Source organism: Ambystoma mexicanum, chromosome 5p (genome assembly GCF_040938575.1).
Source record: "Ambystoma mexicanum isolate Mex_15411 chromosome 5p, UKY_AmexF1_1, whole genome shotgun sequence".
NCBI classification, from domain to species: Eukaryota; Metazoa; Chordata; class Amphibia; order Caudata; family Ambystomatidae; genus Ambystoma; species Ambystoma mexicanum.
Window position 1 is genome coordinate 415396729 of NC_090930.1, and position 27280 is coordinate 415424008.

Sequence of the window (27280 nt, forward strand, 5' to 3'; positions counted from 1 at the left end):
ATCTGTTAATGCTACTTGCACCCTTGCTAGATTCAGCCATACACTTTGGGAGTGTGCTTCTACAGCGGCTGACTGCATCCCGGAGGGAGAAGAAAGGGGGGCGTCCCTGAATATCATACAGGAAGGTAAAGACGCTATGTGCGAATCCCTCCAGACGGGCATTGATTCGGCTGACAGTATCAGCAGAGCAATGGCGGCAAGTACAACAACCAGGAGATTCGCTTGGTTGAGAAAGTCTGGTTTTGCCCCTGATGTGCAAGCCAGGCTCTTGAACATGCCATTCGATGGCTCTTCTTTGTTCGGGAAAAAGGCGGATGACAGTTTAGAGAAACTGCAAACTTCAAAAGTAGCAGCAAAATCCCTAGGCGCTGCAATCCGTCAGACACCTTTTCGTCCCACAGGAACCTCTGCGAGGGGCAAGTCCTTTTGCTTCTACTCCGCATTCGGAAGAGGTAGAGGACCTCCAGCTCAAAGGGGACAAAGAAGAACTACCCGAGGTGGACGGGGTAGATATTGAAAAGCCGCAGCAACAGCAGGTGCCTCTTTACCATCGGCATCCGCATCAGCCGCTCCAAAACCACTCTGAGGACTTCCCTCACAGGACACCTGTAGGAGGCAGGTTAACTCAACATCTGGCAGAATGGCAGGCTATCACGTCAGATTCTTGGGCATTGGAAACAGTTGCCCAAGGTTACTGCCTGCCTCTCCTACGCATACCTCAGAGTCATCCACCGGGGATCAGCTTTCAGAAAGCTCCAGATCCGCTCCTCTTGCAGGAAATTTTGGACCTGCTAGAGAAAGGTGCCATAGAACCGGTACCTGTAGCGGAGAGGAACAAGGGCTGGTACTCCCCTTACTTTCTCATTCCAAAGAAAGACGGAGGACTGAGACCCATCTTGGACTTGCGAAAATTGAACAAATTCCTCAGAAAAGACAAATTCAAGATGGTCACTCTTTCTCAGATCCTCCAGGCCCTTCAGTTCCAGGACTGGTTGGTATCTCTGGACCTTCAGGACGCTTATTTCCATGTGCCTATCCATCTCAAACACAGGAAATACCTGAGGTTCGCAATTGGAAACTCTCACTATCAATTTCGAGTGCTACCATTTGGGCTGACCTCCGCCCCGAGGGTCTTCACCAAGTTAATGTCGGTAGTGGCGGCAAGTCTAAGGAGGGAAGGGATTCATGTCTACCCCTACCTGGACGATTGGTTGATCATGGCTGTCTCTTCGGAACAAGCTCAGATCCAACTAAATCACGTGTGCCACTCCCTTCACAGACTTGGCTTCTCCCTCAATTTAAAGAAGTCACAAATGATACCATCGCAGAGACTCCAGTTCATAGGAGCGATCCTGGACACTTCCCTGGGAAAAGCCTCGCCACCAGAGGTGAGGGCTCAAGATATTCTACAGAAGGTTACCAAGTTTCAAAATGCCCAACGTCTCCCAGCCTTCGACTTTTTGAGGTTGCTAGGCCTCATGGCATCCTGCATTTTCCTAGTGTCAGAGGCTCGCCTGAGAATGAGATCCCTCCAGTGGGCACTGAGGACTCAGTGGTCACAATTTTCAGGGAGAATGACAGATCTTCTTCAGGTTCCCGACAGGGTGGCTCGAGACCTTCAGTGGTGGGCCTGTCAGGAGAACATTCTGAAAGGAGAACATTTTTGGCAACCCTGGCCGGAGATAACAGTAGTCACGGATGCCTCCCTCACGGGGTGGGGAGCCCACGCCAACGACTTGACCATCAACGGTCGTTGGTCTCCATCGGAGTCCAGACTACATATCAACCTGTTAGAGCTGAGAGCCATCAGACTTCCGCTGAAGGCATTCCTGCCAGCTGTACAAGGGAAAAACGTCCTGATAATGACGGACAACACAGTGGCCATGCATTACCTCAACAAAAGAGGAGGCGTAGGATCACTACCCCTGTGCAGAGAGGCGATGCAGCTCTGGTTTTGGGCAATCCAGGAAGGAATCTCTCTATCGGCAGTTCACCTAGCCGGAGAGAAGAATTTGACAGCGGACGCTCTGAGCAGGCAGAGCACAGTCTCCCACGAGTGGGAACTAGCTCTGGAAGTCCTTCAAGAGATCTTCGCCCTTTGGGGAACCCCTCAGGTGGATCTGTTCGCCACCAGCGTCAACAGGAAATGCGATCTGTTCTGCTCAAGGGAATTTCCCCCGAGAGGAGCTCTGGGAGACGCGTTCATAGTGGACTGGGAGTTTCCGCTTCTGTACGCGTTCCCACCGGTCCCTGTCATTCCTCAAATGATCAGGAGGTTGAGAAGATTCCGGAGAACCATGATCCTAATTGCCCCGGATTGGGCCAAGAGAACGTGGTACCCGGACCTTCTAGACTTGTCCATCTGCCCTCCAATTCGACTTCCACTCAGAGAGAACCTACTCTCACAGAAGGGAGGTCAGGTTCTCCATCCAGACATCAAAACCCTCAACCTTCACGCTTGGCTTCTGAAAGGTTGAGGTACAAGGATTGGGACCTCCCTGATGATGTTATGGAGGTGTTGCTTTCGGCAAGGAGGCCAGCAACAAAGTCTTTATACCGCTGCCGTTGGAACAGATTTTGCAGCTGGTGTAGAGAACAGAATATCGACCCTTTTTCATGTGGTACACCAATGGTTTTGTCCTTCCTTCTATATTTGGCGAATTCAGGCCTTCAAGTTGGCACCATTAAGGGCTATCTCGCAGCGCTATCCATCTTTAAGCGCACTGCGGAAGAACCATCCTATTTCAAATTACCCTTGGTAATACAGTTTCTAAAGGGGTTAACCAATGTTTATCTCCCAAGACCATTCCAAGTTCCCCTATGGGATTTAAACTTAGTACTAACTTTCCTGATGGGCACACCTTTCGAACCACTCCATTCTTGTTCGTTAAGATTCCTTACCCTTAAAACTGTTTTATGAATAGCACTTACATCTGCTAGAAGGGTGAGCGAATTACAAGCTCTTTCTTGTAAACCCCCTCACACAATTTTTCACAAAGACAAAGTTGCCCTGCAAGTGAAGCCTAATTTCCTCCCAAAGGTGGTTTCTGAATTCCATATCACTCAGAAGATTACCCTACCATCTTTCTATCCTCCTCCTCACCCGGGGAAAGAGGAAGAGAGGTTACACAGGCTAGACCCTAGAAGGGCTTTAAGTTTCTACATCGCTAGACTAGCCAAGATAAGACAGGCAGACCAGCTGTTTGTAGGTTACGCAGGTCACAAGCTGGGGTTACCAATAACTAAGCAGACCATTTCCAGATGGATCATTCTAGCCATTCTGGAATGTTATAAGCTGGCAGGGAAAGAGCCCCCTCAAAACCTTAGGGCTCATTCGACCAGAGGTATTGCAGCTTCATCGGCCCTCAAAAGAGGCGTGCCGGTTAAAGACATCTGTGCGGCCGCTACATGGTCGTCTGTCCATACCTTTACACGTTTTTACAATTTGGATTCCTCCTCCAGTCAAGAGACTAGGTTTGGAAGGGCTGTACTGCATTCGATTCATCAATAGAAGACAGCGTGAAATCAGTACTCCCTCCTCCAATAATAGAATACTGCTATGGGAGCCTATCTAAGATGAGGAATACGTCGGAGGACACAATCCATTCGAAGAACAAGTTACTTCTTACCTTGTAACGTTCTTTCGACGGGATGTTCCTCCGACGTATTCCTCATCGGCCCTCCCATCCATCCCCGCAGTTCCACTTCCCGTGTTGTTGCAGCTTACGCTCCTTCAGGGTGATTAGTCTAGTCCAGACAGTATTATTGTGGGCTACAAAACGGAACTGAGCAACGGACGCTGCGCGTGGCCTTTATAGGCAGGATGACGTCGACGTCGATACGGCGGCTGTCGATGGACATCGACTCGGAGGACGTCGACGCGCAGCGCCCTCTAAAGAAAAAATGTTCCGAGGCCAGCAGAGCTGGAAGGAGATATCTAAGATGAGGAATACGTCGGAGGAACATCCCGTCGAAAGAACGTTACAAGGTAAGAAGTAACTTGTTCTTTTGCATAAGCAATCCAGTTTTTGCTCATACGCTTCTCAAAACGGGATAGCCTCTGGTACTAGATTGCTGGACCTAAGGCTGAATAGGGAAGGGCACTCTATACTTTTTTGAAACTGAATACTTGGTATATGTATATGCTGTACTTAAGCCCTCCCCATTACCCATGTTTATACGTATGCTGCTCATAAAAAAGTGTTATCTTTTTTGACTATGTTCCCTCCTTCTGGTTACAAACTGACTAACTACTAGCGGCATGTCACATCGAGGTCATAATGATAAAAATAAGTTTAGATCGCAACCAGTGGCCAATAATATTTCAAATTGTCAAGGCAGACCATGGACAAAAATTATAGATTAATTTGGGTTAACTAGATTGAATGGGAGTTGCCCTAGTGATACAAAATTAGCTTTCACATGGTCAGATGGGCGGACAACTTCAATAATTGACTATATATTCACTAACAATAGTAGCCTTCTTTGTACTGTTGACATGGTTATAGTCCATCGCCATGAGAGTGACCATTTTCCTCTATGTGTGTTAATGGCTCCCATGCTTTCTAAGCGCGCACCAACTATGTATGATAAAAATGGTCAGATTATCTTGAATGAAGCACATAATCGTATTAAGTGGCATGATAAAAATCTCCTTAAAATAAATCAAAAAGTTGTGAAGACTGTTGCCAGCTTTATTAGGCAATGTGAAGACAGTAGTAATGAACCTAATGTTGTTGTGTTATTCTCTGCCGTGATGACTACAATTGGCACTAATAATGGCGCAATAAGGTCCTACACCTCTGACTTGGAGCGATCGAACAATGTTTGGGGCAACCGACCATTTTGTGATAAAGATATATATCAGCAGCCAAGAAATTGCTCCGTAAGTCAATCGCAACAGTGATAAGCCTTGGGACACTTAGTAGCGATACAGGAACGATAACAAAATATATTCAGACATGCAGAAAAGCTTATCGAAAATGGTTGCAAAATCATAAGAAACGCTGCGAACTAGAATGGTGGAAAACAATTGCGAACCTTGTCACGCAGCAAAACAATACTGCTATATGGGAAACAATGCATGGTGAAAAAAAAAGAACTGAGCATCAATTGCATCTCTGAGGGCCAGTGGATCGAGCATATAAAATCCACCTTGGGATCAAGTGTAGAATGCGATCAACCGTTCCCTTTACCAAATGTAAAATGGTGTAGTGACATAAGCGTACTGGACATTGTAATAATCATTGAAAAGCTCAATACGTCACGGGCAGCTGGCCCTGATTGAGTGCGTAATGCATTAGTGAAACTCTCCCCTGACCTATGGGCACATGTCCTGTACATACTATTCAAAGAAATAGGACGTGGTGGACAGATCCCAGCAACTTGGCTTATGAGTCATTTGTTGGCCATGTACAAAAAAGAGGCATGGGATAACCCTGCAAATTACCGAACATTAGCAATGTTGGACATTTCCTCCAAGATATTTGCCCGAGTTTAGCCGGCTGAGTTAAATCAATGGATCAAAGCTAAGAACATCCTGCCCCCAAATCAGATAGGATTCAGGACGAAGGCAAATACGATGCATAACATATTGATTCTAACATCGGTTGTCGAATACTCCTGGAAACAGCGCAAGCGTAATGGACATTGCGCTTTCATTGACTTCAGTGCGGCAGTTGATACCATTGTTAGAAACAAGTTATGGAGGAAACTTAGTGATCGGGACATTCCACCAGAATTGTTGAAAATGTTAATGTTGCTCTATGCATATACCACTGTCGGCATTCGCCTAAATGGCAGGAGTAAACTCTCAGCACCTATAGATACGTGTAGGGTGTTACGCAGGGATGTGTTGTGGCAGCAACCCTGTTGAACCTGTACCTGGTTGACATGTATGTGCATTTTTGAATTTGTCAATCAGCCCAGTAAAGGTTGGAACGGCAAAGATAAGCTGGCTGGCATACGCAGATGATCTCACTGCCAGTGGCTTACGAAACCGGTTAAATGCTCTAATGGAATATGCCAAGTCAAATGGCCTGAAGGTAAACATACAATAAAGCAAAATCATGGAGTTCAGTGTAAATATAGTCTCAAAACACGGTAGCTGGCAAATTGAAAACACTAAACTGGAACAAGTGAAAGTTTACACATAGGTGTAGTGATAGATGAAAAGTTGAAGAGGGATTTGCATTGGAACGCCACCAAAGTGAAATGTATGAAGTCAGCCAATGCAATAAGTTCATTCATAGGGAAGAACGCTGGTTTCTCCACGCAAGCAATCCTGATGCATTACTCTGCTAACATTCTGTTGTTAATGTTATATGGTTGTGAGATTTGGGGGCACAATTATTTGAATGTCCTCAAAAAATATGAAGCTTGCCTAATTAGGAAATTATTTAGAATGCCAAAGAACCACACAATTGAATATATCTGCCTGGAATTTGAATAGAAAGGGGTTGTCATAGAATGCCTGCGAAAAATGGTTATGTGTTATGAAAATTTGATGTTATTGGATAATGATACAATCATTGTTACATACATGCAAGCCTATTTAAAAACACTATTAGTGGGACAATCAGAAATATTATCAAACAGTACAGGAAATGGTCAGTAGGCTATGTGAGATTATCAAATAGTATACCCCAAAAACAGTTCAAGTGCTGGCTAAAACAGAAAATGCAAGTGTGTAGCCAAGAGCCGCATCAGGTTGAACTTGCGTCTAAGAGGTTCAGCGGGTGTTATTGTGAATATTGGCAGACACGGACATCTAGGCCCCTCTACATAACTGCCTACCCGAATCCTCAAACATTCAGAAATCATTTGTTAATGAAATGTAACTTTTATGAAACCCTAGACGTAGTAGGAGTAAGGCTGCAGAGATCTCGTATTGATAGATTGTGTCACCTGCTTGGGGGCAATGTGGAGGAGACATTAGAAAACTTGCGTGTGCATTCTGAAAGTTTAATCAAGATTCGCACATCTTTTTTAAAAGCTTATGACAATACAGTAGAAACTAGCGAAATGTCAGATATATGGTCATGTTTTATGAAAGGAGATGATGTCAATTTTATGTATTTTATGGTGAAATTGTATCTCGAAATCATGATGATTTTTAAAGGTTTGTTATAATTTAGGAATGTTAGACTTGTGCCGCAGCCAGTTTCTACCAATGTTTGTTTTGTTCAAAGTTGACATTTATGAGCACTGAACTATCAAAACTGTATTGAAAGACGTTATTGACCAGTTGGTCTGATTTTAAAACGGGAATGTATATAATGTGTATGTGTTTATATGTAAATTTTGTTGTATATGCAAAGCCGTTGGCTAAGAGTATATTACTAATAAATAAATAAATAAATATAACTATTAAATGTATACCAGCTCCCCATATACGCGCTGGCATTTCCCTTGAAAGTACAGCAACGGTGCTACGAAGGGCTGGTACTTTCCCATTGAAAGTGATCAGCTTTTCTGACAAGTGTGTTTAGCTTCTCACACCAGTCACCAATGTGGATTTTAACACTGATGCGGGTGGGCACCACTCAATCACTCAATTATCTTAACACAAGTCCAATCTCTAATGAAAATGAAGGCTGCAAAAACCTCTGATAAGCGCCCCGCACTGAACACTAAGAGTACATAGTGGGCCTGGGCGGTCTGCCTCAAGTAGAGGTAAGCTATCGTCAAAACTGCCCAGTCAAAGTAATGATTGAACACTTCAAATATTCTCACAATCAATTCATCACAAAATTAATGTTCATTATGTACATATGGAAAAAACAGGGTGTAATTAATTTGTGCAGGAAACTGCCAATTGGCCAATGCATTTCGGACCGTACTGGTCTTTCATTCGGGCAAAGTCTAGCCTGCCCCTTAAAAGAGGTACAACTTCAATTCTAAAACCGCCATAACTGCGGCGTCCAAGGCTTTGGCTTTGGAAGGCTTTGGCTGTGCACAACAGGGAGCAGCACCAGGCTTGCATGACTTACTGTGTTACTGTGTCCGCCCCCCCCCCACCCCAACTCCCCCAAAATAGCCAATCTGCCGTGCCATGAACAATCTGGCGGGTGATTGGCAAGCTAACTGTCCACAATCAGTGTGGTGGGGGGGTACTTGCGGTAACAGTAGGTGGGCAGTGGTCCAGGACGCACTGCAACGATCGATCCAGCCGAGAGGTGGCGGACCAGACTACTGTTTCACACCCCGACTATAGAGCCACTTGCCCGCCTCGGGAGGGCACATCCGAGGCACAGCATGCACGTGCCATCACGAGGTGGGCACCCTGCTTGGCGATCGGCTGAAGTATATCGTTTGAGATATGCGTGTTTACCAGGAGACTCGTGTGACTGATGCTGCATTAATTCTGCACACGATTCATTTGGTTTAAGAATTGAAGTTGTACCTCTCTTAAGGGGCAGGCTAGATGTTGCCCTGATGAAGGACCAGTACGCCCGAAATGCATTGACCAATTGGCATCTCCCTGCACACTTTGATTAGTCTCTAATGTTTATCTTTCTCCATATATACGTGATGAGCAGCATTCATTTTGTGATGAATTGATTCTGAGAATTTTGGAAGTGTTGAATCGTTACTTTCACTGGGCAGTCTTGCCGTGCCATCTCTTTGTGGTGGAGACTGCCCAGGCCCACTCACCAATGTGGATTTCCCTGGTAAAGAGGTAGCACAGGAGGCTGCATGCATAGTCAATACTTGTAGTCTCTGCGTAGACTACTAACAAGGGCCACCCTTCCAGATAAACACACACAGTGCTTTAAGTGGGACAGGAAATCGAGGGCGCCTCTAGCACGGCGCCGCGATTCATATTTTCGCGGGTGGTGCCTAAAAAAGGGTCAGTCGCACCCACAAATGCAAACGCATGTAAAGGAGGTAGGGCTTAGAGTGATCTGACAGACCCAATCGCATTTTCATATGTACATTGAAAGGGAGTAAATTGTACTTTCAAATATACATTAAATATAATAAAGGTGCTCACAAAAACGGACCACAATAAATATATTCATATATAAAATAGAAATGCAAATCACTATTGGTCACTGCACCATGTAATCCAATAGATCCTTTGAAAGAATTACGTGATTCTTATGCACTAATTAACATAATTTGAAAGACAGTACTTTAATATAATGTTTTGCAATATTCAAACCTGATTGAAAACAACCGAATTCAAAATTATTTTAGCTGCTGTTGTAATTATAAACATGACGGATAGTGACATCTACTGGCGAAGAGCAGTATGGCATTCAGCTTTGTAGATCTGATCGGGAAAGTCAGTTGGGAGAACCTGGAGAGCACCGCCTGAATAGCCCCAGCCCACTTAAAGCAATGCAGACACACACACATATGCGCGCTTGTGTGAACACGCAGACATACGTACACTCAAACACACTTCTAAGAACATGTCTGTGCATTAGTAGGACCCACACGTGGGACCTTGGTTAAGTCCAGCTGCTTCTTTTCAAACATGATTTGGACCAAACAATCACAGGCTATGCCTGTATCGAACCTGTGGGGATTTTCTCATGACCATCTGGATGTTTGAGAGATATTACAATCCTATTTTTCACTGGTCTTATTCAAAAGAATACTTTATTTCTGTAGGCGGAAGCTTGTGCCTGTACTTTCTGACTTTCAAAAGAAATTGTTGTATAAATTATTGTTATAAAAAAGTAGTATAAAGTTGAAGATAAGGTAGTTTACATCAATGAACTAGACGGATTATCTGACTGGTTTCCAGAGGTCGTCCGTCCATGTTGTGTTATTGTGACCAACACCGCGCATTTTCATGGTCTCCAGGCGCTCTGCCATTATTTTATCAAATAAGCCACAGAGAAATGCTGCATTTGCTCCGCTATTGATTCGTTAATCTATTGTCAGCTATTTGCTCCACTGATACAGATGGCGACAATGTTTCTTTGAAATCTATGGTAATGTTAATGCACAGTACCTGAGAAAGAGAAGCAGGCCATGCAAAGCCAGCAGCAGAGGAGCTCCAGGGTTAAAAGTCGCGATGTGGCCTCCATCTTCATTCTAATAACTTGAAATCTGAAAGAGATACACAGACCAAAGCTAAAGGAAGGCTGTTTCAGTGGTGGTGATCTCAATTTGCATTTATATTTTAAAGTACTAAATGAGGTAAAAAAAATATCCTGTAAATCGTCGAGATTTACATACAGGGAAATGTATGTGTCAGATGTGTTTCATTGTCACTTATTATGTGCATTGCTCCATTCAAAGGATAGATTCAGACACCCAGAAAAACAAGCATTGGCAATGCCAACAGTTTGGTCTTTTGAGTACGCATGGGAAAGGCACTTGCCAGGCACAGCCATAGGGGTATTAACTGGCAATGGATGGTAACAGGTGCAAAATGGTGCGGGTACCCAGGCATCTAATAGCCGTGCCTGCAAAGGCCTAATACTTATACACAAGTCAAAACTGTTGGCTTTGCCCAAGCTTGTTTTTAACAGTCCTTCCATGAAGGACACGCAGAGCACTTATAAATCGAGAGGCGGAAGTCATTCCTGGTTAAGAAATTTTGATTACACCAGTAGCGAGTTTACAACTCTAACTAAGTCATTAACTCTTAGAAGACGGCTTTGAAAAAAACCTGGCAGGCACTTTGAGTGCAAAGTTTGATGATAAGGACTGATTAAAGCTAACTCACAGAGTTTCCATGAGTCAGTGTTTTGGGCGGTGAGAGACAAGAACTGGGTGGGAATGGCATTGGGGATTAGCATGGCCATGGGCAGTCAAAGGGTGGGCTACAGGCTGTGTGTCCCTCCTCATATGCCATTCTCCCTATCTGTACTCTAGTGCAATAGTTGAGGCTCATAGGCGTCACAAGCGACACTAAAAGCCCAACCTAAATATAAAGACAAAACATAAAGCGTGACTGGGAAAGTGCATGCAAAGCAACCGTGGTGAGTCGAACGGAGGCGTCAAGACAGTGAAAACCTAGGAGGTAACCAATTTCAGACCCTACTATCAAATTCCAAACAAAGGATTAACCACTTACAACTTGGATGCGAGCCGCGTTGTGGGTATGGAAGTAGCCACAGTGTTTTAAATACTGCACCACTTGTTTTTAAAATACCACCTTAATCTGAGTGGGGATTGTATGCAGTATTTGAATATTGTGTCGGGGTACATAGAAAGTACTGCTGGGGGTAAATATGGGTTATTTGCCTCCATTCGCTACTTTTTCTGTATGCCATGCAGTAAATACCCCGTGTTTTAAAAAGAGGTACCAGTTAAGCTACCGAAAGCCTCATTATGAGTATGGTGGTATTAGTACAAATACGTAGTATTTTCCATATGTATCACCCAATTATGAGTTGCCTTCGCCTGGGCTATTTCCTACGTTAGGCCCATAGAAAGTACTGCATGGGATGCGTAACACGCAGTCACCTCATGCAGTACTTTCTATATACTCCTTGCTCTAAATATCCCAGGTGATCACAACGTATAATTAAGTGGTATTTTCGAAAGTAAGTGGTATTAAAAAAATAACCTCTTTTTCTGTTATCACCATAGTCATAAGGAGGTCTGTGTTAAAAAAAAATAGTTCCCATTGTTAAAATACCCCCTAATTATGATTTAGACTCACTTTGAATATTTACCACCTAGGGTACAGAGAAAGGGTGAAACTACCCATATTTACCAATGGAGCTCTTTCTGTATTTCCCACAGAGTACATATCCCATGAGATTCCAACAGGAAATTAGATGGGATTATTAATACTACTAGCCCTGCAAATACATGTTTTCACCTTTACCATCATACTCATACTGAGGCCTTATAAGTGCCGTCTTTAGCCTCTACAGCAGAACTGATGACCTATGGATCTCTCTGTGTCCCTGCTTCCCCCACTGACCCCCCCCCTCACTAGTTTGAAGTACCTAATGGGTTGGCATCTGATCTGGTGAGGCTAATCTTTTTTCTCCTTTCCCAGACGCCTCGGAATGGATTGCCTCGGAGCTGTCTCACTGCAATCCGTTACTGGAAGACTCTCTGGTGTCTCATGTTAAACGCTACTAAAATGGAAGTCATCTTTCTCCTGGCATCCAACACTATTCCTACCTTCCCCTCTCCTATGTACTTCCCGCCTGACCTTCTTGCTCTCTCACCCAAGGCTCACAACCTTGGTGCCTTCTTTCATAGTGAACTCCACCTACAACAGTTCCTCACTACCTCTGCTGCTCCTATGAACATTCTCAATACTCAGGAAATGGGTTCTTTGCTAACTCCCCCTCTATACAAAATCTCAAATCTCTACTCTCGTGCCCAGCTAACTCAACTACTTCTCATGCCTACTTGCCTTTCCTCTGTACTCCTCCGTCTCTCTAGAGAAAGCCCTCAGCTATGCTGCCCACACTCTATCACCTACCCTGATTCTACCTCCCCTCTACCTAACATGGCTCTCAATGCACAGCACTTTTCCAGCTCCTTCTCCCAGTCTAAAAGCTATTAATGGTAGTGTTCCTTGGTACCTGGGTGCCCATAGCTTTGTCTTCTCACCATCGTGTTTCCTCTGCTCCTCAGCACTCAAGGTCACTGGCCCACGACCCCCATGCCTCCTCTTCTTGCTCCTCTTTCACCCTACTCGCCCGCTCCACTGGAAGCTGCTGCCCACCACAATCAAAGCCAGTCCAACTGTGAATCTCTTTAAAGCTCAGCTTACACCTCACTTACTTGCTAAAGAGGGAGTTCCTTCTACCCTCTAACCCATCTTCCCTAACACCTCTTTAGTTTGATGCACTTGCCCCCCTCAGTTAATGTTACCTTTGAAAGTAAATTCTTTTTTTGTCTGTGGTCTATATCCCACTCTGTTCAGACCCCTATATACTGATTCACTGCGTGTTCCCATCTTTGTGCTATTGCCTCCGCCATCTCTAAATGTGCTATTGTAAGTCATGTATGATCATAATTGGCATCCATGGCCTTCAAATAAATGCAAGAAACAAATTCAAATGCATATCAAGAAAGGACAAGGGTTAAGTTCGAGTACATCAAAAGTCCTAATCATTCAAATATAGGCTTTCACACTTGGCTTCAGCATGCTGTTCTTGGACTTTGCATGCAGCGCTGGCCTTATTGGGCTTGCTTGGAGTTTAGTAGTGCTCCCGTCATCCGCTGCCACTAAGACATGCCCACGAAGTCCACATACCACGCCAGGGCTCCTGATTAGACATTGAAAGGTCACACAACTGTCAGGGTACCAGAAAAGACCCGGATAATATGATGTGAATGAAAGCTTAATGATTTCTCAGAACAATTACTCGCCATGGATCGGTCCTGGGGCTCTGTGCCACTGTCCACAGCTGGGTTTATGGCACCTTTTGAGTGGTTGCTGGTACACTCTTTTCTAAATCACTAAGCACTGGCCTGTCTGCTTCCTAAGGGCATCCTTCTGGTTTGTTCCATGTCCCTACGGTCATTACGGGACCAGGGAATTGCCTAGGAGTTGTTAACATGTTCTGTTGTGATATTGGGTTGTATATAGCCCATGGTACTTCTTCCGAGACTCGACAAGGGAACAAGTTAAAGACCAAGACCCCTCCACGACAGATTTGAAACCAAAATCCACCTTCACGCCCCTCACGTCAATGATATGTCCAGAGATACTAACTTTTGAGAACAGGATTCTAAGAGAAGTGGACAACATATTCAAGACCAAAAACCATTATAGACATAATCTTACACATACAGAAAGAAAAGCCTTAAAGAACCTTGAAACGAACAACCTTTTTCTAGTGAAACCCGCAGACCAGGGAGGCGGCATTGTCCTCTGGGGTAAACAACTATACGAGGAACAAACCACCAAACAACTCAGCGACACACGTTTTTACAAAAAACTGGACAACAATCCCACAACGCACCTAGCAGAAGAAATCAAAAGCCTCATGCTCTATGCCAACACACAAGGATGGATCGAAGAGGAGGAAAAAGCATTCCTCACCAAAGAACACCCAGTCATACCAGCATTCTACTGCATACAGAAAATCCACAAAAACACCACAAAACCACTGGGGAGACCTATAGTTTCTGCTATAGGGTCAAATCTAGAGCCCCTGTCCATATACACGGATGTATTTCTCAGACCATGTGTCAGAAAAATGAGATCCTTCATCCAGGACACCACAGCCATGATTCACCACCTGAACAACATCCCGACTTCGCAACAGGACATACTTGTCACATTTGATGTCGAAGCGTTATACACAAGTATACCACAAATGGAATGTATCAGCGTACTGAGAGAATACTTGGACAAGCGGACAGACGCATCCACACCTACCTCATTCATTCAAGAATGTATCCGCCTGTCTCTCACAGAGAATTACTTTATATACCAAGGACAATTCTACCAGCAGATCAGAGGGACCAGTATGGGATCGACATTTGCCAGATATCGCAAATCTCTACATGGACAATCTAGAGAATCTGTTCATATACAATGACACTAACCAATACAAGAACAAGCTAGTCGGATGGGTGAGGTACATAGACAACATCTTTACCATTTGGAAAGGCAGCGTCCTGGAATTGCAGCTATTTTACACATGGCTCAACAACATGGACCCCTTCATCAAGTTCACAATGCACTATGACACCAATAACCTGGCCTTCCTAGACCTCAACATCCTCAGACCAGAGGATGGGACAATCACTACAACATTGTATCGAAAACCCACAGACAAAAACACATTATTGGAATTCTCAAGTTTCCACCCACAAGCCCTCAAAGAAAACTTACCTGTTGTGCAGTTCCTGAGAATAAGAAGGAATTGTTCCTCCTAACCTGAGTACGATCGCCATGGGAAAGACCTAGAAAACCGCCTGAAAACTAGGGGGTACCCAGCAGCAATGATCAGAAAAGCGCAGGAAACGGCAAGATACCGGAACAGAACAGATTGCCTGACCAAACAGACGAGAGTAGAGCATAAAGACAAGATGACTTGCGTCACCACTTTCTCACCAGTCCGTAATGCACTCAGAAAGACGATCCTGACAAACTGGCATTTGTTACAAACATACACCTTTGCACCAGCAACGCCACGGTTTGCTTTCAAGAGAAGTAGAAACCTCAAAGACCATCTGGTACACACGTATCCAACACAGAAACCTAAAACAACAGCCCAAACCACACTTTGGCATCTCCCACCCGTAGTCAGACACTACCGTTGTTGAAAGTGTTCAGTCTGCCACCTAACACAAGACCAGAAAGAGGTATCCCTAAACAGCACCACATAGAAGTACAGAACTTTCTCAAATTGCCTGACCAAATGGAGTGTTTACATGATCAAATGCCCATGCAACCTATTATACATAGGTAAAAGTAAACGCAAAGTAAGACAAAGGATTTGCGAGCACAGGTCCTGCCTGAAAAACAAAATAGAGGATAAACCAGTGGTGGGCCACTTTGTCAAAAAACAACATAAACACACAGAACTAAGATGGTGTGTGATCCAAACTATAGACGCCAAAGCAAGAGGGGGAGACAGAGATTTAGAATTAAGAAAATTAGAGCAAAAATGAATACACCGTCTAGATACAGTAAAAAATGGTTTACATGTGTCCATTGAGTGGAATCTTTTTTTCAGAAAGTAATCTTTAATGCAAGACAAAAAACCTCCAAATGGAATGTGACCACTGGTTTCTATTGCTTTAACATGCTGTTATAATATGTTGTTCTACTATGTTTTACAACTTGGTGATGCCAAAAGCACTGCAAGTGCCATATGTCAAAGAGTAAACAGAAATGTGCCCTCGATCATGTAAAGAAGAAAACAATGTGTCATTAAACATGAAATGCTAGTTATGTCTTAGTAGGATGCAGCGTCCACACCAATATGTGCAGATAGAACAACTGCAGTTTATCAAACGATCAGGAGTCAACTCAGAGAGGTCACTTTTAATTGTAGAAATATTCCCATGTACCCACGTAGCGGGCTCAGACACTACTCCCCCATCCTTGCCAACAACCACACTGATCGCGCGTGCATGCGCGCCTGATGTCCGGGCATGCATACACGACCTACGCGACATCAAATAGTCCACACACGTGCGCGGAGCTACAGACACTGCCACTTCCACGGCAAGCAGCAGCTACGAGCAAACGCAGGTAAGCTTACGATGCCGATTCATAGCGGTCTCCCATCCACACGGTAGAGACGCTCTTGAGGCACGAAAAGGAGCACTTTTAGATCTGAGACGTCCCTCACGGTGATGATTGCTACACACCCTTTTGTCTCCTCATACCACGTAAACACCAAGTACGCATGGAGCTCGGAGTAGATCAGAGCCATTGATGATAGTTTAGTTTAGTTTAGTTCATTTTGTTTATTTATAAAGCATGTCCGAACCCTCAGGTAACTGGGCGCATAATCATGTGCACAGCAGAGTTACATATCGTTACACAAGCAACATAATACAACAGACCGAGCATACATTAGTACAGACTCAAAATGTTTACATAAAGTACAGAAAATAGGCATAGGATAGTTACAGAGGTGAATGAGGACCGGGTTACAGGTTAGTCCTCAATCGGCTGTAGATAGAGTAAGCATTACTGCGGGTAGAGAGAGGAGGATATCCAATCATGTTGGTGAAAGTCTTGGTTGACTAGGCTCGTAGCCATGATTTTACCATAGCTCTGAAGGGCCAGAACGAGGTTTCTGATCTAATTGTAGGAGGGAGAGTGTTCCAGCATTGTGCTGCGAGTACTGGGAAGCTGGAGCCTCCAGCTATTTTTAGGTTGTAGTTAGGGATCTTTAGTTGGTGCAGGTAAGGTGTTCTGGTGGGTCTAATGGGGCAATGTCTAGAGAGTTTGTCTGAAAGGTAACTTGGGACAGTACGTGACAGACACTTGTGGGTGATGACCAGGGTTCTTAGCTTAATTCTGTCACGGATCGGGAGCCAGTGGACTTCTTTGCTAACCGTGGATATGTGCGACTTGCACGGGAGGTTGAGGGCACATTTTAGTGCATTATTTTGCAAAATCTGGAGCCTGTTCAAGTTTTTTGTGGTGGTACCTAAGTAGAGTGTGTTGCAATAGTCTAATTTAGATAATATCAGTGCTCTGGATAGGGTGAGGCAACTAGAGGTGGAGAGAAAAGGTCTACAGGCATTGATCAATTTGTTGGTGTATGTGGTAGCTGAGATGATAGAGTTAGTTTGTTTCTTTAGTGACAGGGTTGAGTCGAGGTATACACCTAGTGTTTTAACCTCTTTGGATACTTTTATGATGTTGCCATCAATGGTAAAGGATTGGTACCTTTGGTCCAGTTTGTTGAGGCGAGCCTGCGAACCTACGATAAGTAGTTCTGTCTTATCGTCGTTTAGACAAAGACTGTGTGTAGCCATCCAGGCTTGGATTTCTGAGTAGATATCATTAAGCTTTGCAGCATCTTCTTCATAACTACCAGTGAGTGTGATGAGGACCTGGGTGTCGTCTGCATAGTTAGTGTAGCTGACACCCAGATCGTCAAGACGGTCAAATAGGAGCTTCGTGAAGATTTTGTAAAGTGTGGGAGAAATGCAGGAGCCTTGGGGCACTCCACATGTGATTGGGATAGGGTCCGCAGCCGCAGTGGGTGCGAAGACTCTAGTCGACCTGTCAGATAGAAATGACTGGATCCACTTAGTGGCATTTTGAGAGAATGCAGCAGCCGAGGAGAGGTATTGTGTGAGGATCTGGTGGTCAACCAGATCAAAGGCAGCGGAGAGATCCAATAAGAGCAGGATGGCCAGTTTGCCCTTGTCTTTGGCGTCAGTTTTGGTCCCGTGCCTTGGTCTAAAGCCGGATTGTCGCAGGCCTAGGAGGTTGTTGTCTTCCAAATGTTGTTGTATTTGGAGATAGGCTAACCTATCCAAGATTTTGAGAATAAATGGGACTGTGGTGATGGGCCTGTAGTTCGTGGGAGTGTTAGGATCTAGGTTGGGTTTTTTGAGAAGGGGTAGGACCCACGTTTCTTTGAGATTGTTGGGGACCACTGAGTTTTTGAAGGAGGAGTTGATCAGAGAGGTGATGAGAGGGGCTAACTCATTAGCACTGTCTTTGATGACAGATGCGGGGTAAGTGTCGCCTTTGCAGTTGGACGGTTTAAGGCTGGCGATTATCTTGATTACTTCCTCTTCTGTAACTGGTGAAAAGTGGAAAGAGGGGCAATTGGGGGTAGTGTGGTTGGTTTTGCTGCTGGGGTTCTGTTTGGAGGCCAGGCTAACTTTTTTTGCTTCTATCTTAGTTTGAAGGAGGGCAATTCTATTGGCGAGGGTGAGCTGCATATTGCTACACCAGGCCTTGTCTTTGATGCAGTCCTCTGTAGGAGGCAATGGTGATTCCAGTTCTCTTAGTATAGAGAAAAGTTCTTTAGTGCCAGATTTGGCATTTTGTATTCTCAAGTTATAGATCTCTTTTTTAGCATTTAAGATGGCGTATTTGTAGGTGGAGGCAGCTGAAGCGAATTTGTCTTTGGTGGAGAGAGAAGGGGCTTTTCTCCAGCTGGTTTCTGCAGTTATTTTAATATTGCGGAGGGCTTTTAATTCTACTGAGAACCATTTGTTTGAGTGGGCAATAGGTTTGGCTTTTCGTAATTTGAGAGGAGCTATCTGGTTGAGGGCTGATTCTAAGGTATTGTTATATAGGTCTACTATGGCTGCAGGGTTGTTATTTTGCATGGGTAGGTTAGCTTTACTGATAGGTGTAAGAAGAGGTTTGAGGTTCTCTATGGTGATGTGGTTATTTCTGGAGATTATTTTAGGTAACTTGGTGGGTCGTGTAGTAGGTGTTAAGGGTCTAGGTAAGGAGAAGGTAATAAGGTGATGGTCAGTCCACGCAAGGGAGTGATGTCCATCAGTGATAGGTTGCAATTGATATCTGCAAGCCAATCCAGGGATCTTCCTTTTGTGTGTGTAGGTTGATTAATGTGTTGGGTGAAGCCTAGGTGAGTAATCGTATCATTAAGAGAGGTGGCCTGGTTGTCATTAGGGTCATTGAGTCCCAAGTTGAAGTCGCCCAGAATAATGATTTGGGAGTTGGGTTTCAAATTAGTAGTGAGTAGGAGAGAGATGTCCTCTTCAAAGGTAGAGGATGGTCCTGGAGGTCTGTATATAATATGAAGCAGGATGGTTTGTGTGTCAGATAGTGGGAGTTTGACGGATAGAAGTTCGGCTGAGGATAGGGTTGTGTTGGTTACTTCTCTGATGTTTAGGGTGGATTTCGCAATAATTGCTATTCCTCCTCCTATTCAATTTTTTCTGTCAGCTCGGATGATATTGTAGTTGTCTGGAGTGGCTAGAGCTATTGTGGGGCCGGCTGCTGGGTGGAGCCATGTCTCTGTGATAGCGATAAAGTCTAGGTGGTTAGTGGAGATAATGTCGGCGACATCAGTAGGGTGGGCTACCAATGAGTGAGCGTTAATGATAGCTCCCTTGATAAAGGTCTGTGTAGGGTTAGCTTTCGTGTGTGGTGGCGAGAGAGGTATAGCAGGGTTGTGCCTCGGTGGGAGGTCAGTGAGTGAGGTAGGCTGCTTGGGGCTCTTAGTCTGATTAATGAGCATTCTGGTGAGTTTTGTATCAAGATTGGTGCGATAGCTGAGCCTACCATTTCTAATCATGGTTGGTAGGGCTGCATTCAGGAATGTGGTAGTGGGTGCAACAAGGCGAGAGCCTAGTCTTGTGTTTCTGAGGGGTGTGGGACAGGGTATGCAGGGTGACGGTGGGCGCGCAAATCTGTTTATCCATTCTGTTGGGCATAATAGATCTGGGTAAACTGGGGTTGTGTGGGTACGAATCTGAGGTGAGATATTTTGGAGTAACGGGAGGAGGGAAGCCATGGTTAGAGTGGCGCTTCTAAATGTAGCCATTGTGGGTGACTTGGCTATAATGATGGGGTAGTGTGGTTCAAGTGTTATTAGCAAAAATAGTTTGTGTGCTTAATTAACGTATGTGTAGGCGTTAGATAGGCTCTGCAGTCATAAAGCGCGGTGGTAACTACAGGTAAGGCATAACACAAATCAGATGTAGTCTATTAGCGACCATAAGGCACAACACAATCAGATGTGGTCTATTAGCGACCAAAAGGTGCAATACAGATCAGATGTGGTCTATTAGCGACCATAAGGCACTACACAAATCAGATGTGGTCTATTAGCGACCATAAGGCACAACACAATCAGATGTGGTCTATTAGCGACCATAAGGCACTACACAAATCAGATGTGGTCTATAAGCGACCATAAGGTGCAATACAGATCAGATGTGGTCTATTAGCGACCATAAGGCACAACACAATCAGATGTGGTCTATTAGCGACCATAAGGCACAACACAATCAGATGTGGTCTATTAGCGACCATAAGGTGCAATACAGATCAGATGTGGTCTATTAGCGACCATAAGGCACTACACAAATCAGATGTGGTCTATTAGCGACCATAAGGCACAACACAATCAGATGTGGTCTATTAGCGACCATAAGGCACTACACAAATCAGATGTGGTCTATTAGCGACCATAAGGTGCAATACAGATCAGATGTGGTCTATTGGCGACCATAAGGCCCTACACAGATCAGATGTGGTCTATTAGCGACCATAAGGCACAAGCTAGGCTCGGCATTGTCAGTTATCATGGGCACAATTAGCATGGGCGAGCTAGATGCAGTTTTTAAAGTTTAAAGATGCAACTTCCAAACTGGGCTCGGCACATTTATGATAGGCAGTGCTAGGCAGGACAATTTTTATATTTGAGTGCAGCTATCAGTGTAGAGCAGTGGCATGTGTGGACATAAGCGAAAGCCACTGTGGGCTATATAGAGAGTTTACCTGACAAGGGTACGCTTAACACATAAACTGAGATGCATTTCAGACCATAAACAATAGGGACACATAGGTGTGGTATTAGTGACTACAGAAGTCTTCATGGCAGTATGGTATGGACCGTTGCTGTGTGTGGACGCATGTGGAGTTCAGAGATCATAGTAAAATCTTCGGCATATATGCATGCGACGTATGCTGTAGAGGCATCCTGGCAAGCATTAGGAAAGCGTTCAGTGCGTTCAGTGCAGGGAAGTTTGGTGGGGATAGGTAGGGAGGTATCACAGCCAAAAAGGTATGGTAGCTTTAGCGACCCCGAGCTCTTGGGATTGTAGGTCGAGCGGGCGTTGAAACGCTGCATGGATTTGGGGGTGCAGATCTTTCTGAATGCTCAGTTGTAGCAACTTACCCTGATAGCGCAATGATGTGATGTCCGACCGCTCAGGGGTCCGGGGCGATGGCGGTTGGAAGGGCTGGACAGGGACGGACAGGCAGTAGTCCTTGTCCTTGTGGTCCTTAGCTCCTGTGGGCCGGCTCACGCCTTGCCGGCGTGCTGTTGGCTGATGTAACTATGCAAGCAGCCAATCCGCGTTGGTGCTGGCCTGGGGGGTGGGTTTGCTTACACGGCCAAATCGACGTTCACGGGGCGGCCATCTTGGGTGGATGTTGGCCTTGTGTGCTTCAATGGCTTCCCTATGTAAAACAGCTTCAGCTGTAAGATTTTCGGCACAGACTTTTCTCCGAATGGTATTTCCGGCCAGGCAGTGCGTCGGGGAGAGATTGGAAGCCCGCTCAATCAGGCTTCGTTCTTACTGCGGCATGGAGGTGGTCCTTCCAGAGGTGCTCTGCGGGCTAACCTCAGTTCAAAGGCATGCTGTGTGTGCAGCCACTGCTCCGGCAGTGGTTGTAGGAGCTCCTGCACACTACCACTGCCAATTAGCACGCACAAGTAGTTGTTCACCACCACCGCCAGAAATGGCGTTAGATGCACGTTAAATATAAGTGTAGACAATTCCCTCATATCTCACCAGATAATTATTATCTTCTTCAACAGCTACTTAGCTGAATACCAGATCCTAGACACACAGGATCAAATCATACAAAGCTCACAGAAGGCGCTTGAAGCGAAGAACTCGAATAAGATTCTTCACCAACCTGTGACACTGAAAAGCAATGGCTCAGGTAGGACCATGCCCAGCACACTTCCCAGGCACCATAGTCCCTGTAGAGATACACCCATGTTCTAATTTTTACCTCTTTACCTTTAGATGTTCCAACTCTGGGGTACATCAGTGACACTACCCAGTCCACTACAATCGTCCTGAAGACGGTACTAGAACACCAGCCACCTACTATTTGCCAGAAACACCATTTAGTGTCGACTAGACAGATGTGAGGTCAACCCGACCACATTCTAAGTCATTACATGTACTAACCCACACTGCAAAAAAATTGAATGCAAAGAATCAATGTAGAGGTTTTTTTGAGACGCCTTAAACAGTGTATATCCCCGGTAACTACAGGCAGGAAAAAGGTTTTTAATGATAGCTTTGTCATGCTATTTTTAAATCCCATGAATTAAACATTGTTATTGTGCTACATGCATATTGGGTGCTCTCTTATGTACAGACCACTTGCTCTGATCAGTTAAAAGTGTGCTGGATCCATTCCCGGCAAGTGTCAGACAGGTGGCGTAGCCTAAGTCCCCGTTTTTCTCATATAGCCCACAGCTGCCATTTTAATTGAACTGCGTTGAATTCTGTGGAGAGATCGAACAGGTCTAGGCAACATAGGTCCCCTTTGTCCATAATATGTAAGGCATTGCTAGTAGCCTGTATGATTGCTGACTCGGTGCTACATCTAGTCCTTAACCCAAACTGGTAATCCTGTAATAGACCACTCTGGCCTATTTGTTGTTGTAGTTGCAGGAAAAATAATTTCAGGGACCTTTCTCTGCAAGGGAAGCTCAATACTCAGGCGAGACTTTGTTGCTAAATTCTAGATTCCCTTGTTTAGGAGTTGGCATATTCACCCTGTTTTGAGAGATGAGAGGGTCCTTTGAGAGAGAGACAATGACAATATGGAGAAAGATAAGGAGTATTTGACCCCTAATTGCAGAGATGACTTAAATGTGGTGCATGGGAAGGATGTAAGGGTGGAAGGATAATTGTGGCCATTATGTGCCACCCATGATGGGGCTGGTGTGGGAGCTAGTTTAGCGATGACTGTATCATCAATGGGTGTCCAGATTTTGAGATCTTGTGACGGAGGAAGTCGTATATGCTGTTGCACCTTTCCATGGATTGTGGATCTGGTGCTTCAGGGAGAGGTTTCCAAAAGTGTTTAATGTCTGAAAGCGGATGCTACTTTTGTTTGCTATCTCTTTTATTGTTGAGGTATAATATTAGGCATTGGTTGACTTATAACAGAGGAGTGCACTTGAAGCTGTGCAGTTGTGTGAGTTCATCGAGATCTGTGTGAGATTAATTTCTGTGCTGGACATTTGCTGCCCACTGCAGGTGGCTGCTGCCTTTGGTTGCTGGGTATCACACATTAGTACCCGGTGAGGGTCAATGACCTTGTTACAAACAAGCTCATTGGCCGTCGCCCGGGCCCTACCTTGCCGAGAAGGCGCTGAAGCCTCTGCTTCACCACCGTGGTCCCAGTGTTCCTTTTCTCGACTCGAGAAAAATTGTAATTAGTACCCCGGTATGACGTGCAGGGGTACTAATGGCAATATGACCCTCAGAGGGGGGCACTTACCAGTTGAGTAATGTCCACGGGGCTCCTTTAAAGTCCTTGCTCTGCTCAGGCTTCTAACTATGGCTCCAGGGCCATTACCCGACCGGTAATGGCCCCCTTCCTAGGGTCATATTGACTAAAGAATGGATGACTGGGACCACAGTGATCCAACCAATTCAGATCAATGGATGAGATTTGATGTAAAGGGATAAGGACAGGAGCATGGTGCCCTTGAGGTGGGTGGAGCATAATACATACTGTTGGTGTCAATGAAGTCCATGAGTGCTTCTCTGTTAGATTTTGTGGTGGCACAGAGCATGAAGTTCAAGTCGTAGAGAAAAACGTATTGGTATTGCAAGCCAAGTCGTCGGAAAATAGCAGATAATGCATTCCCTCCTGATAACCTTGGTGGCACCTGGGTGAGAGCAGATGATGTGACATGTTGTGGTGTGGATAAGGAAATGGGGATACTAGCCAAATTCTGGAGACCATTTCCTGATGGAATGAGGACATCAAGCGATACGGGTCACGTGTCAAACCGCAAAGTGAGCTAGAGTACAACATTTGAAATTGTGTTTCATAAAAGGTAATTAAATTCCTATGATTCACCCTTCAACAAATGTTATTTTTCATAGATGTATGCAGAAAGTAAAGATGGGTCACTGTTGAAGCTTTCCTAGCGATGAACCCTAGGCTGCAGCACATGTGCATGATAGGACATATGGCATAACATGGCATAGCACTCTCATATCCTAGGAGCCTCACACGTATGGGCAGTTGGCAAAAGTGACATAGGAGAACATCCCAGGCGTGCTTAATGGTAATTGTTTCTATTCAGTAAGACTGTATCTGGCCTACATCCCTGTATCAAACATCATTTTGCCAAGCCTTTTTGAAGCTCAGATAAGATATTACACAGGAGACTGCGTGTGAACAAGTGGTTCCATGTTATGCTCTTTAAGGATGTCTACTGCGAAATATGTATTCGCTACTTGAGCAAATCAACCCTCTTTTTTGTTCAGAGGGGGGGGGGCTTATAAGTTGATGGTACAATGCAACATGTGGACAAGGCAGGATCCCCACCTTTTCACACCAATGGATGTCAGACTGAGTGTGTTCCATACAAAGCTACTGCTGATAAATCAGCAGTCACATGGGGTCAGGGTCACTTAAGAACACATTTTATTCAAAAAGGCATATATAAAATCCACAGGAGGCAGATTATACATAGTACAACAAATAATTGTGAAACAAAAATGAGGCAAACCAGCAAAGATGCATTATAATGCTACATACACACGTTAATGATGTATGGCTATGTTTATACACATGTGCGAGAAAAGTCCATGATATAAATCAAAACAGCAATCCACTAGTAGTGTCAACACGCAGTGTGTTTCTGGATTAAAGGGAAGGACGGTGTGGACACATCAATTCTTTGTAGGATTAGACCCTTTAATACTTCTTCAGGACACAAAGGGAATGGTAATGTATGGACGTTCAGAGGCTTATCTCCCGTCAAATGCTAACTGGCCCGGAAAAATACACAAACAAAAGAACAAGAAAAAATGAAAACCTGACCTCTGTTGGAACACCCTAATAAAAGAATAGAACTACACTTCTGTTCACCCACCTTTTCATTTCTTTTATATGTGTAAGGCTGGGATATTGAAGGCACGTCAACAAATGATGCGGTGATGCAATGCAGATTAGTAAGGATAAGGGAAGGAATGAAAACATTCTTAGTATGTCCCTACAATTTCTTACACATATATAAGATGATAATGGTAAAGGTAATGTGTATGTTACCTTATCACCGTTTGGATATCTGCTGCTTCTGCAATTAGGGCACAGGTATATAGTGCCTGTCTTTAAACCCGGAAGGACGTGTACGTTTCTGTAAATTTCTGTACCTCGCTAATTCTTTCCCAATGAAGTAAAAATCTTTAATTGATGTCAATACTCAGGTCATGTTGTCATTTCATAAATCAAGCTAATTTCTCTTGCCATCGCTCGCAACAACAGTAAACATGAGATGCGCTTTTCCTGTTTTTTTACCCATACAGGACGACGTTTAATCCTTCTCATAAAACCACAGGCTTATCCACCATCCTTCGCTCCCGGCCTTGGGTGCCTGTCGACTGTCCCCGAGCCTGCCGGTGGTCCTGGGAAGCCCTGGCGGGGTCCCCATCCCTCCCTGGAGGGAAAAGTTCTAATGTGGCGGGAGAAGCTCTAAGGTGGCCCGAGCCAAAGCGCCAGGATGCCCAAGGCTGCTGCTCCTAGCCTCTGGTTCCTGTAGCGCGCGTGGGTCCCCAAGCCTGGCGGGGTCCCCATCCCTACCCATAGGGAAAAAAGCTCTAAATGGGCCCTATTAAAGCTCCAGAGTGGCTGGGAAGGTGCTGGCCCCGGCCTTTGGTGGCTGTCTCACATGTGGGTCGACTGTCCCCAAGCGCGGTGGCAGTAGTGGGGAGCCCTAGCGGGGTCCCTGTCTCTCCCCGGAGAGAAAAGCTCTAATGTGGCGGGAGAAGGTCTAAGGCGGCCCAAGCCAGAGCTCCAGGATGGCTGGGGCTGCTGCCCCCGGCCTTGGGCTCCTGCTTCGTGTGTGTGGGTCGAGAGTCACCAAGCCCGGCGGCAGTCGCAGCCAGCCCCGGTGGGGTTCCATCCCTCCCCAGAGGGAAAAGCTCTAAAGAGGCCCTGCTAAAGCTCCAAAGTGGCTGCGGGGTACTGCCCCCCGGCCTTGGGTGCCTGTATCACGCGTGGGTCGACTGTCCCTCCCCAGAGGGATAAGGTCTATGGCGGATGAGAAACCTTTTATGTGGAGGGGGGAAAAAGCTCTAAGGTGGCCTCTCCAGAGCGCGAGGATGACCGTTGGTGCTGGCCCATGCCCTTGTGCACCTGCCGGTCCCTGGTTCTTTGTCAGATGGGGGGGCCAAAGTCCCTTCCCGTCCTGGCCCATTGGAATTCATTGCCCTACCAAATGGTCGCTCTCCAAGCCTGGCCATCTGGTCTTTGGCCATAGGAATGAATGCAAGGACCAGATGGCCAGGCTGCTCTGGAAGTCCCAATGGGCGTCAATTTGAAATTTGTCTCCAGTTGGGTCTATAAGGAGCCCAGATGCTTTGCCGAGAGGTCCCCCTCTGTCACTCTGGGTACACTGATTACAAGAAAGCTTAGTCACTATAGACAGGGTGTGAGGGACCTGTCTCCGCTCCACTTGGTTCTCCCTACCCAACCCGGGCTCTGTGGTGAAACCATTGCATCTTCCCGGGCCGGCCAGGGGGCCGTGCCACACACAATGACCCAGCAGAAACTGGCCTGCTGGGGGGCACTCTTCCGAGCACTCCATGGGATCGATTTGGCGCACTTGGTCTGTCTAAGTTTGGACTGCCTGGCCAGCCTCAGCTGTTGTTTCAAGCAATTTGCTTCCACCTGTCTTGGGACTGTGTCATGGGCATAGCCCCTCGTTGAGGGCCCCCTCGCGTGGGCCGCTCTCCTCACCCAGCAGAGAGAAGTTAGAGCAGCCCGGCAGCTCCCCAGTAGTCAGATCAGAGTGGACGGGGTCGGGTGGCGCTAGCCCCAGGGTGGGGCCCTGCAAGCCATGACCTGGCCCCTCCTCCATCATGCACGCTTCTCCAGTAGTTTGGAATGCACGTTCAGTGGGGTGCTGACCCACTCTGTCGCTACACCAGTGGTGGCCTG

The 27280-nt window shown here is 45.5% G+C and overlaps 1 protein-coding gene across 1 annotated transcript in view; it reads right to left on the reverse strand.

Annotated features, from left to right (window-relative positions):
- ADGRG4 (adhesion G protein-coupled receptor G4) overlaps positions 1 to 27280 on the reverse strand; it is a 1571349-nt gene that overhangs the window by 1341712 nt on the left and 202357 nt on the right. The window contains exon 2 of the mRNA XM_069612803.1: positions 9968 to 10065. Coding sequence (XP_069468904.1) covers positions 9968 to 10049 — 82 coding nt within the window. The 5' untranslated portion in view covers positions 10050 to 10065. The remainder of the gene's footprint in view (positions 1 to 9967; positions 10066 to 27280) is intronic.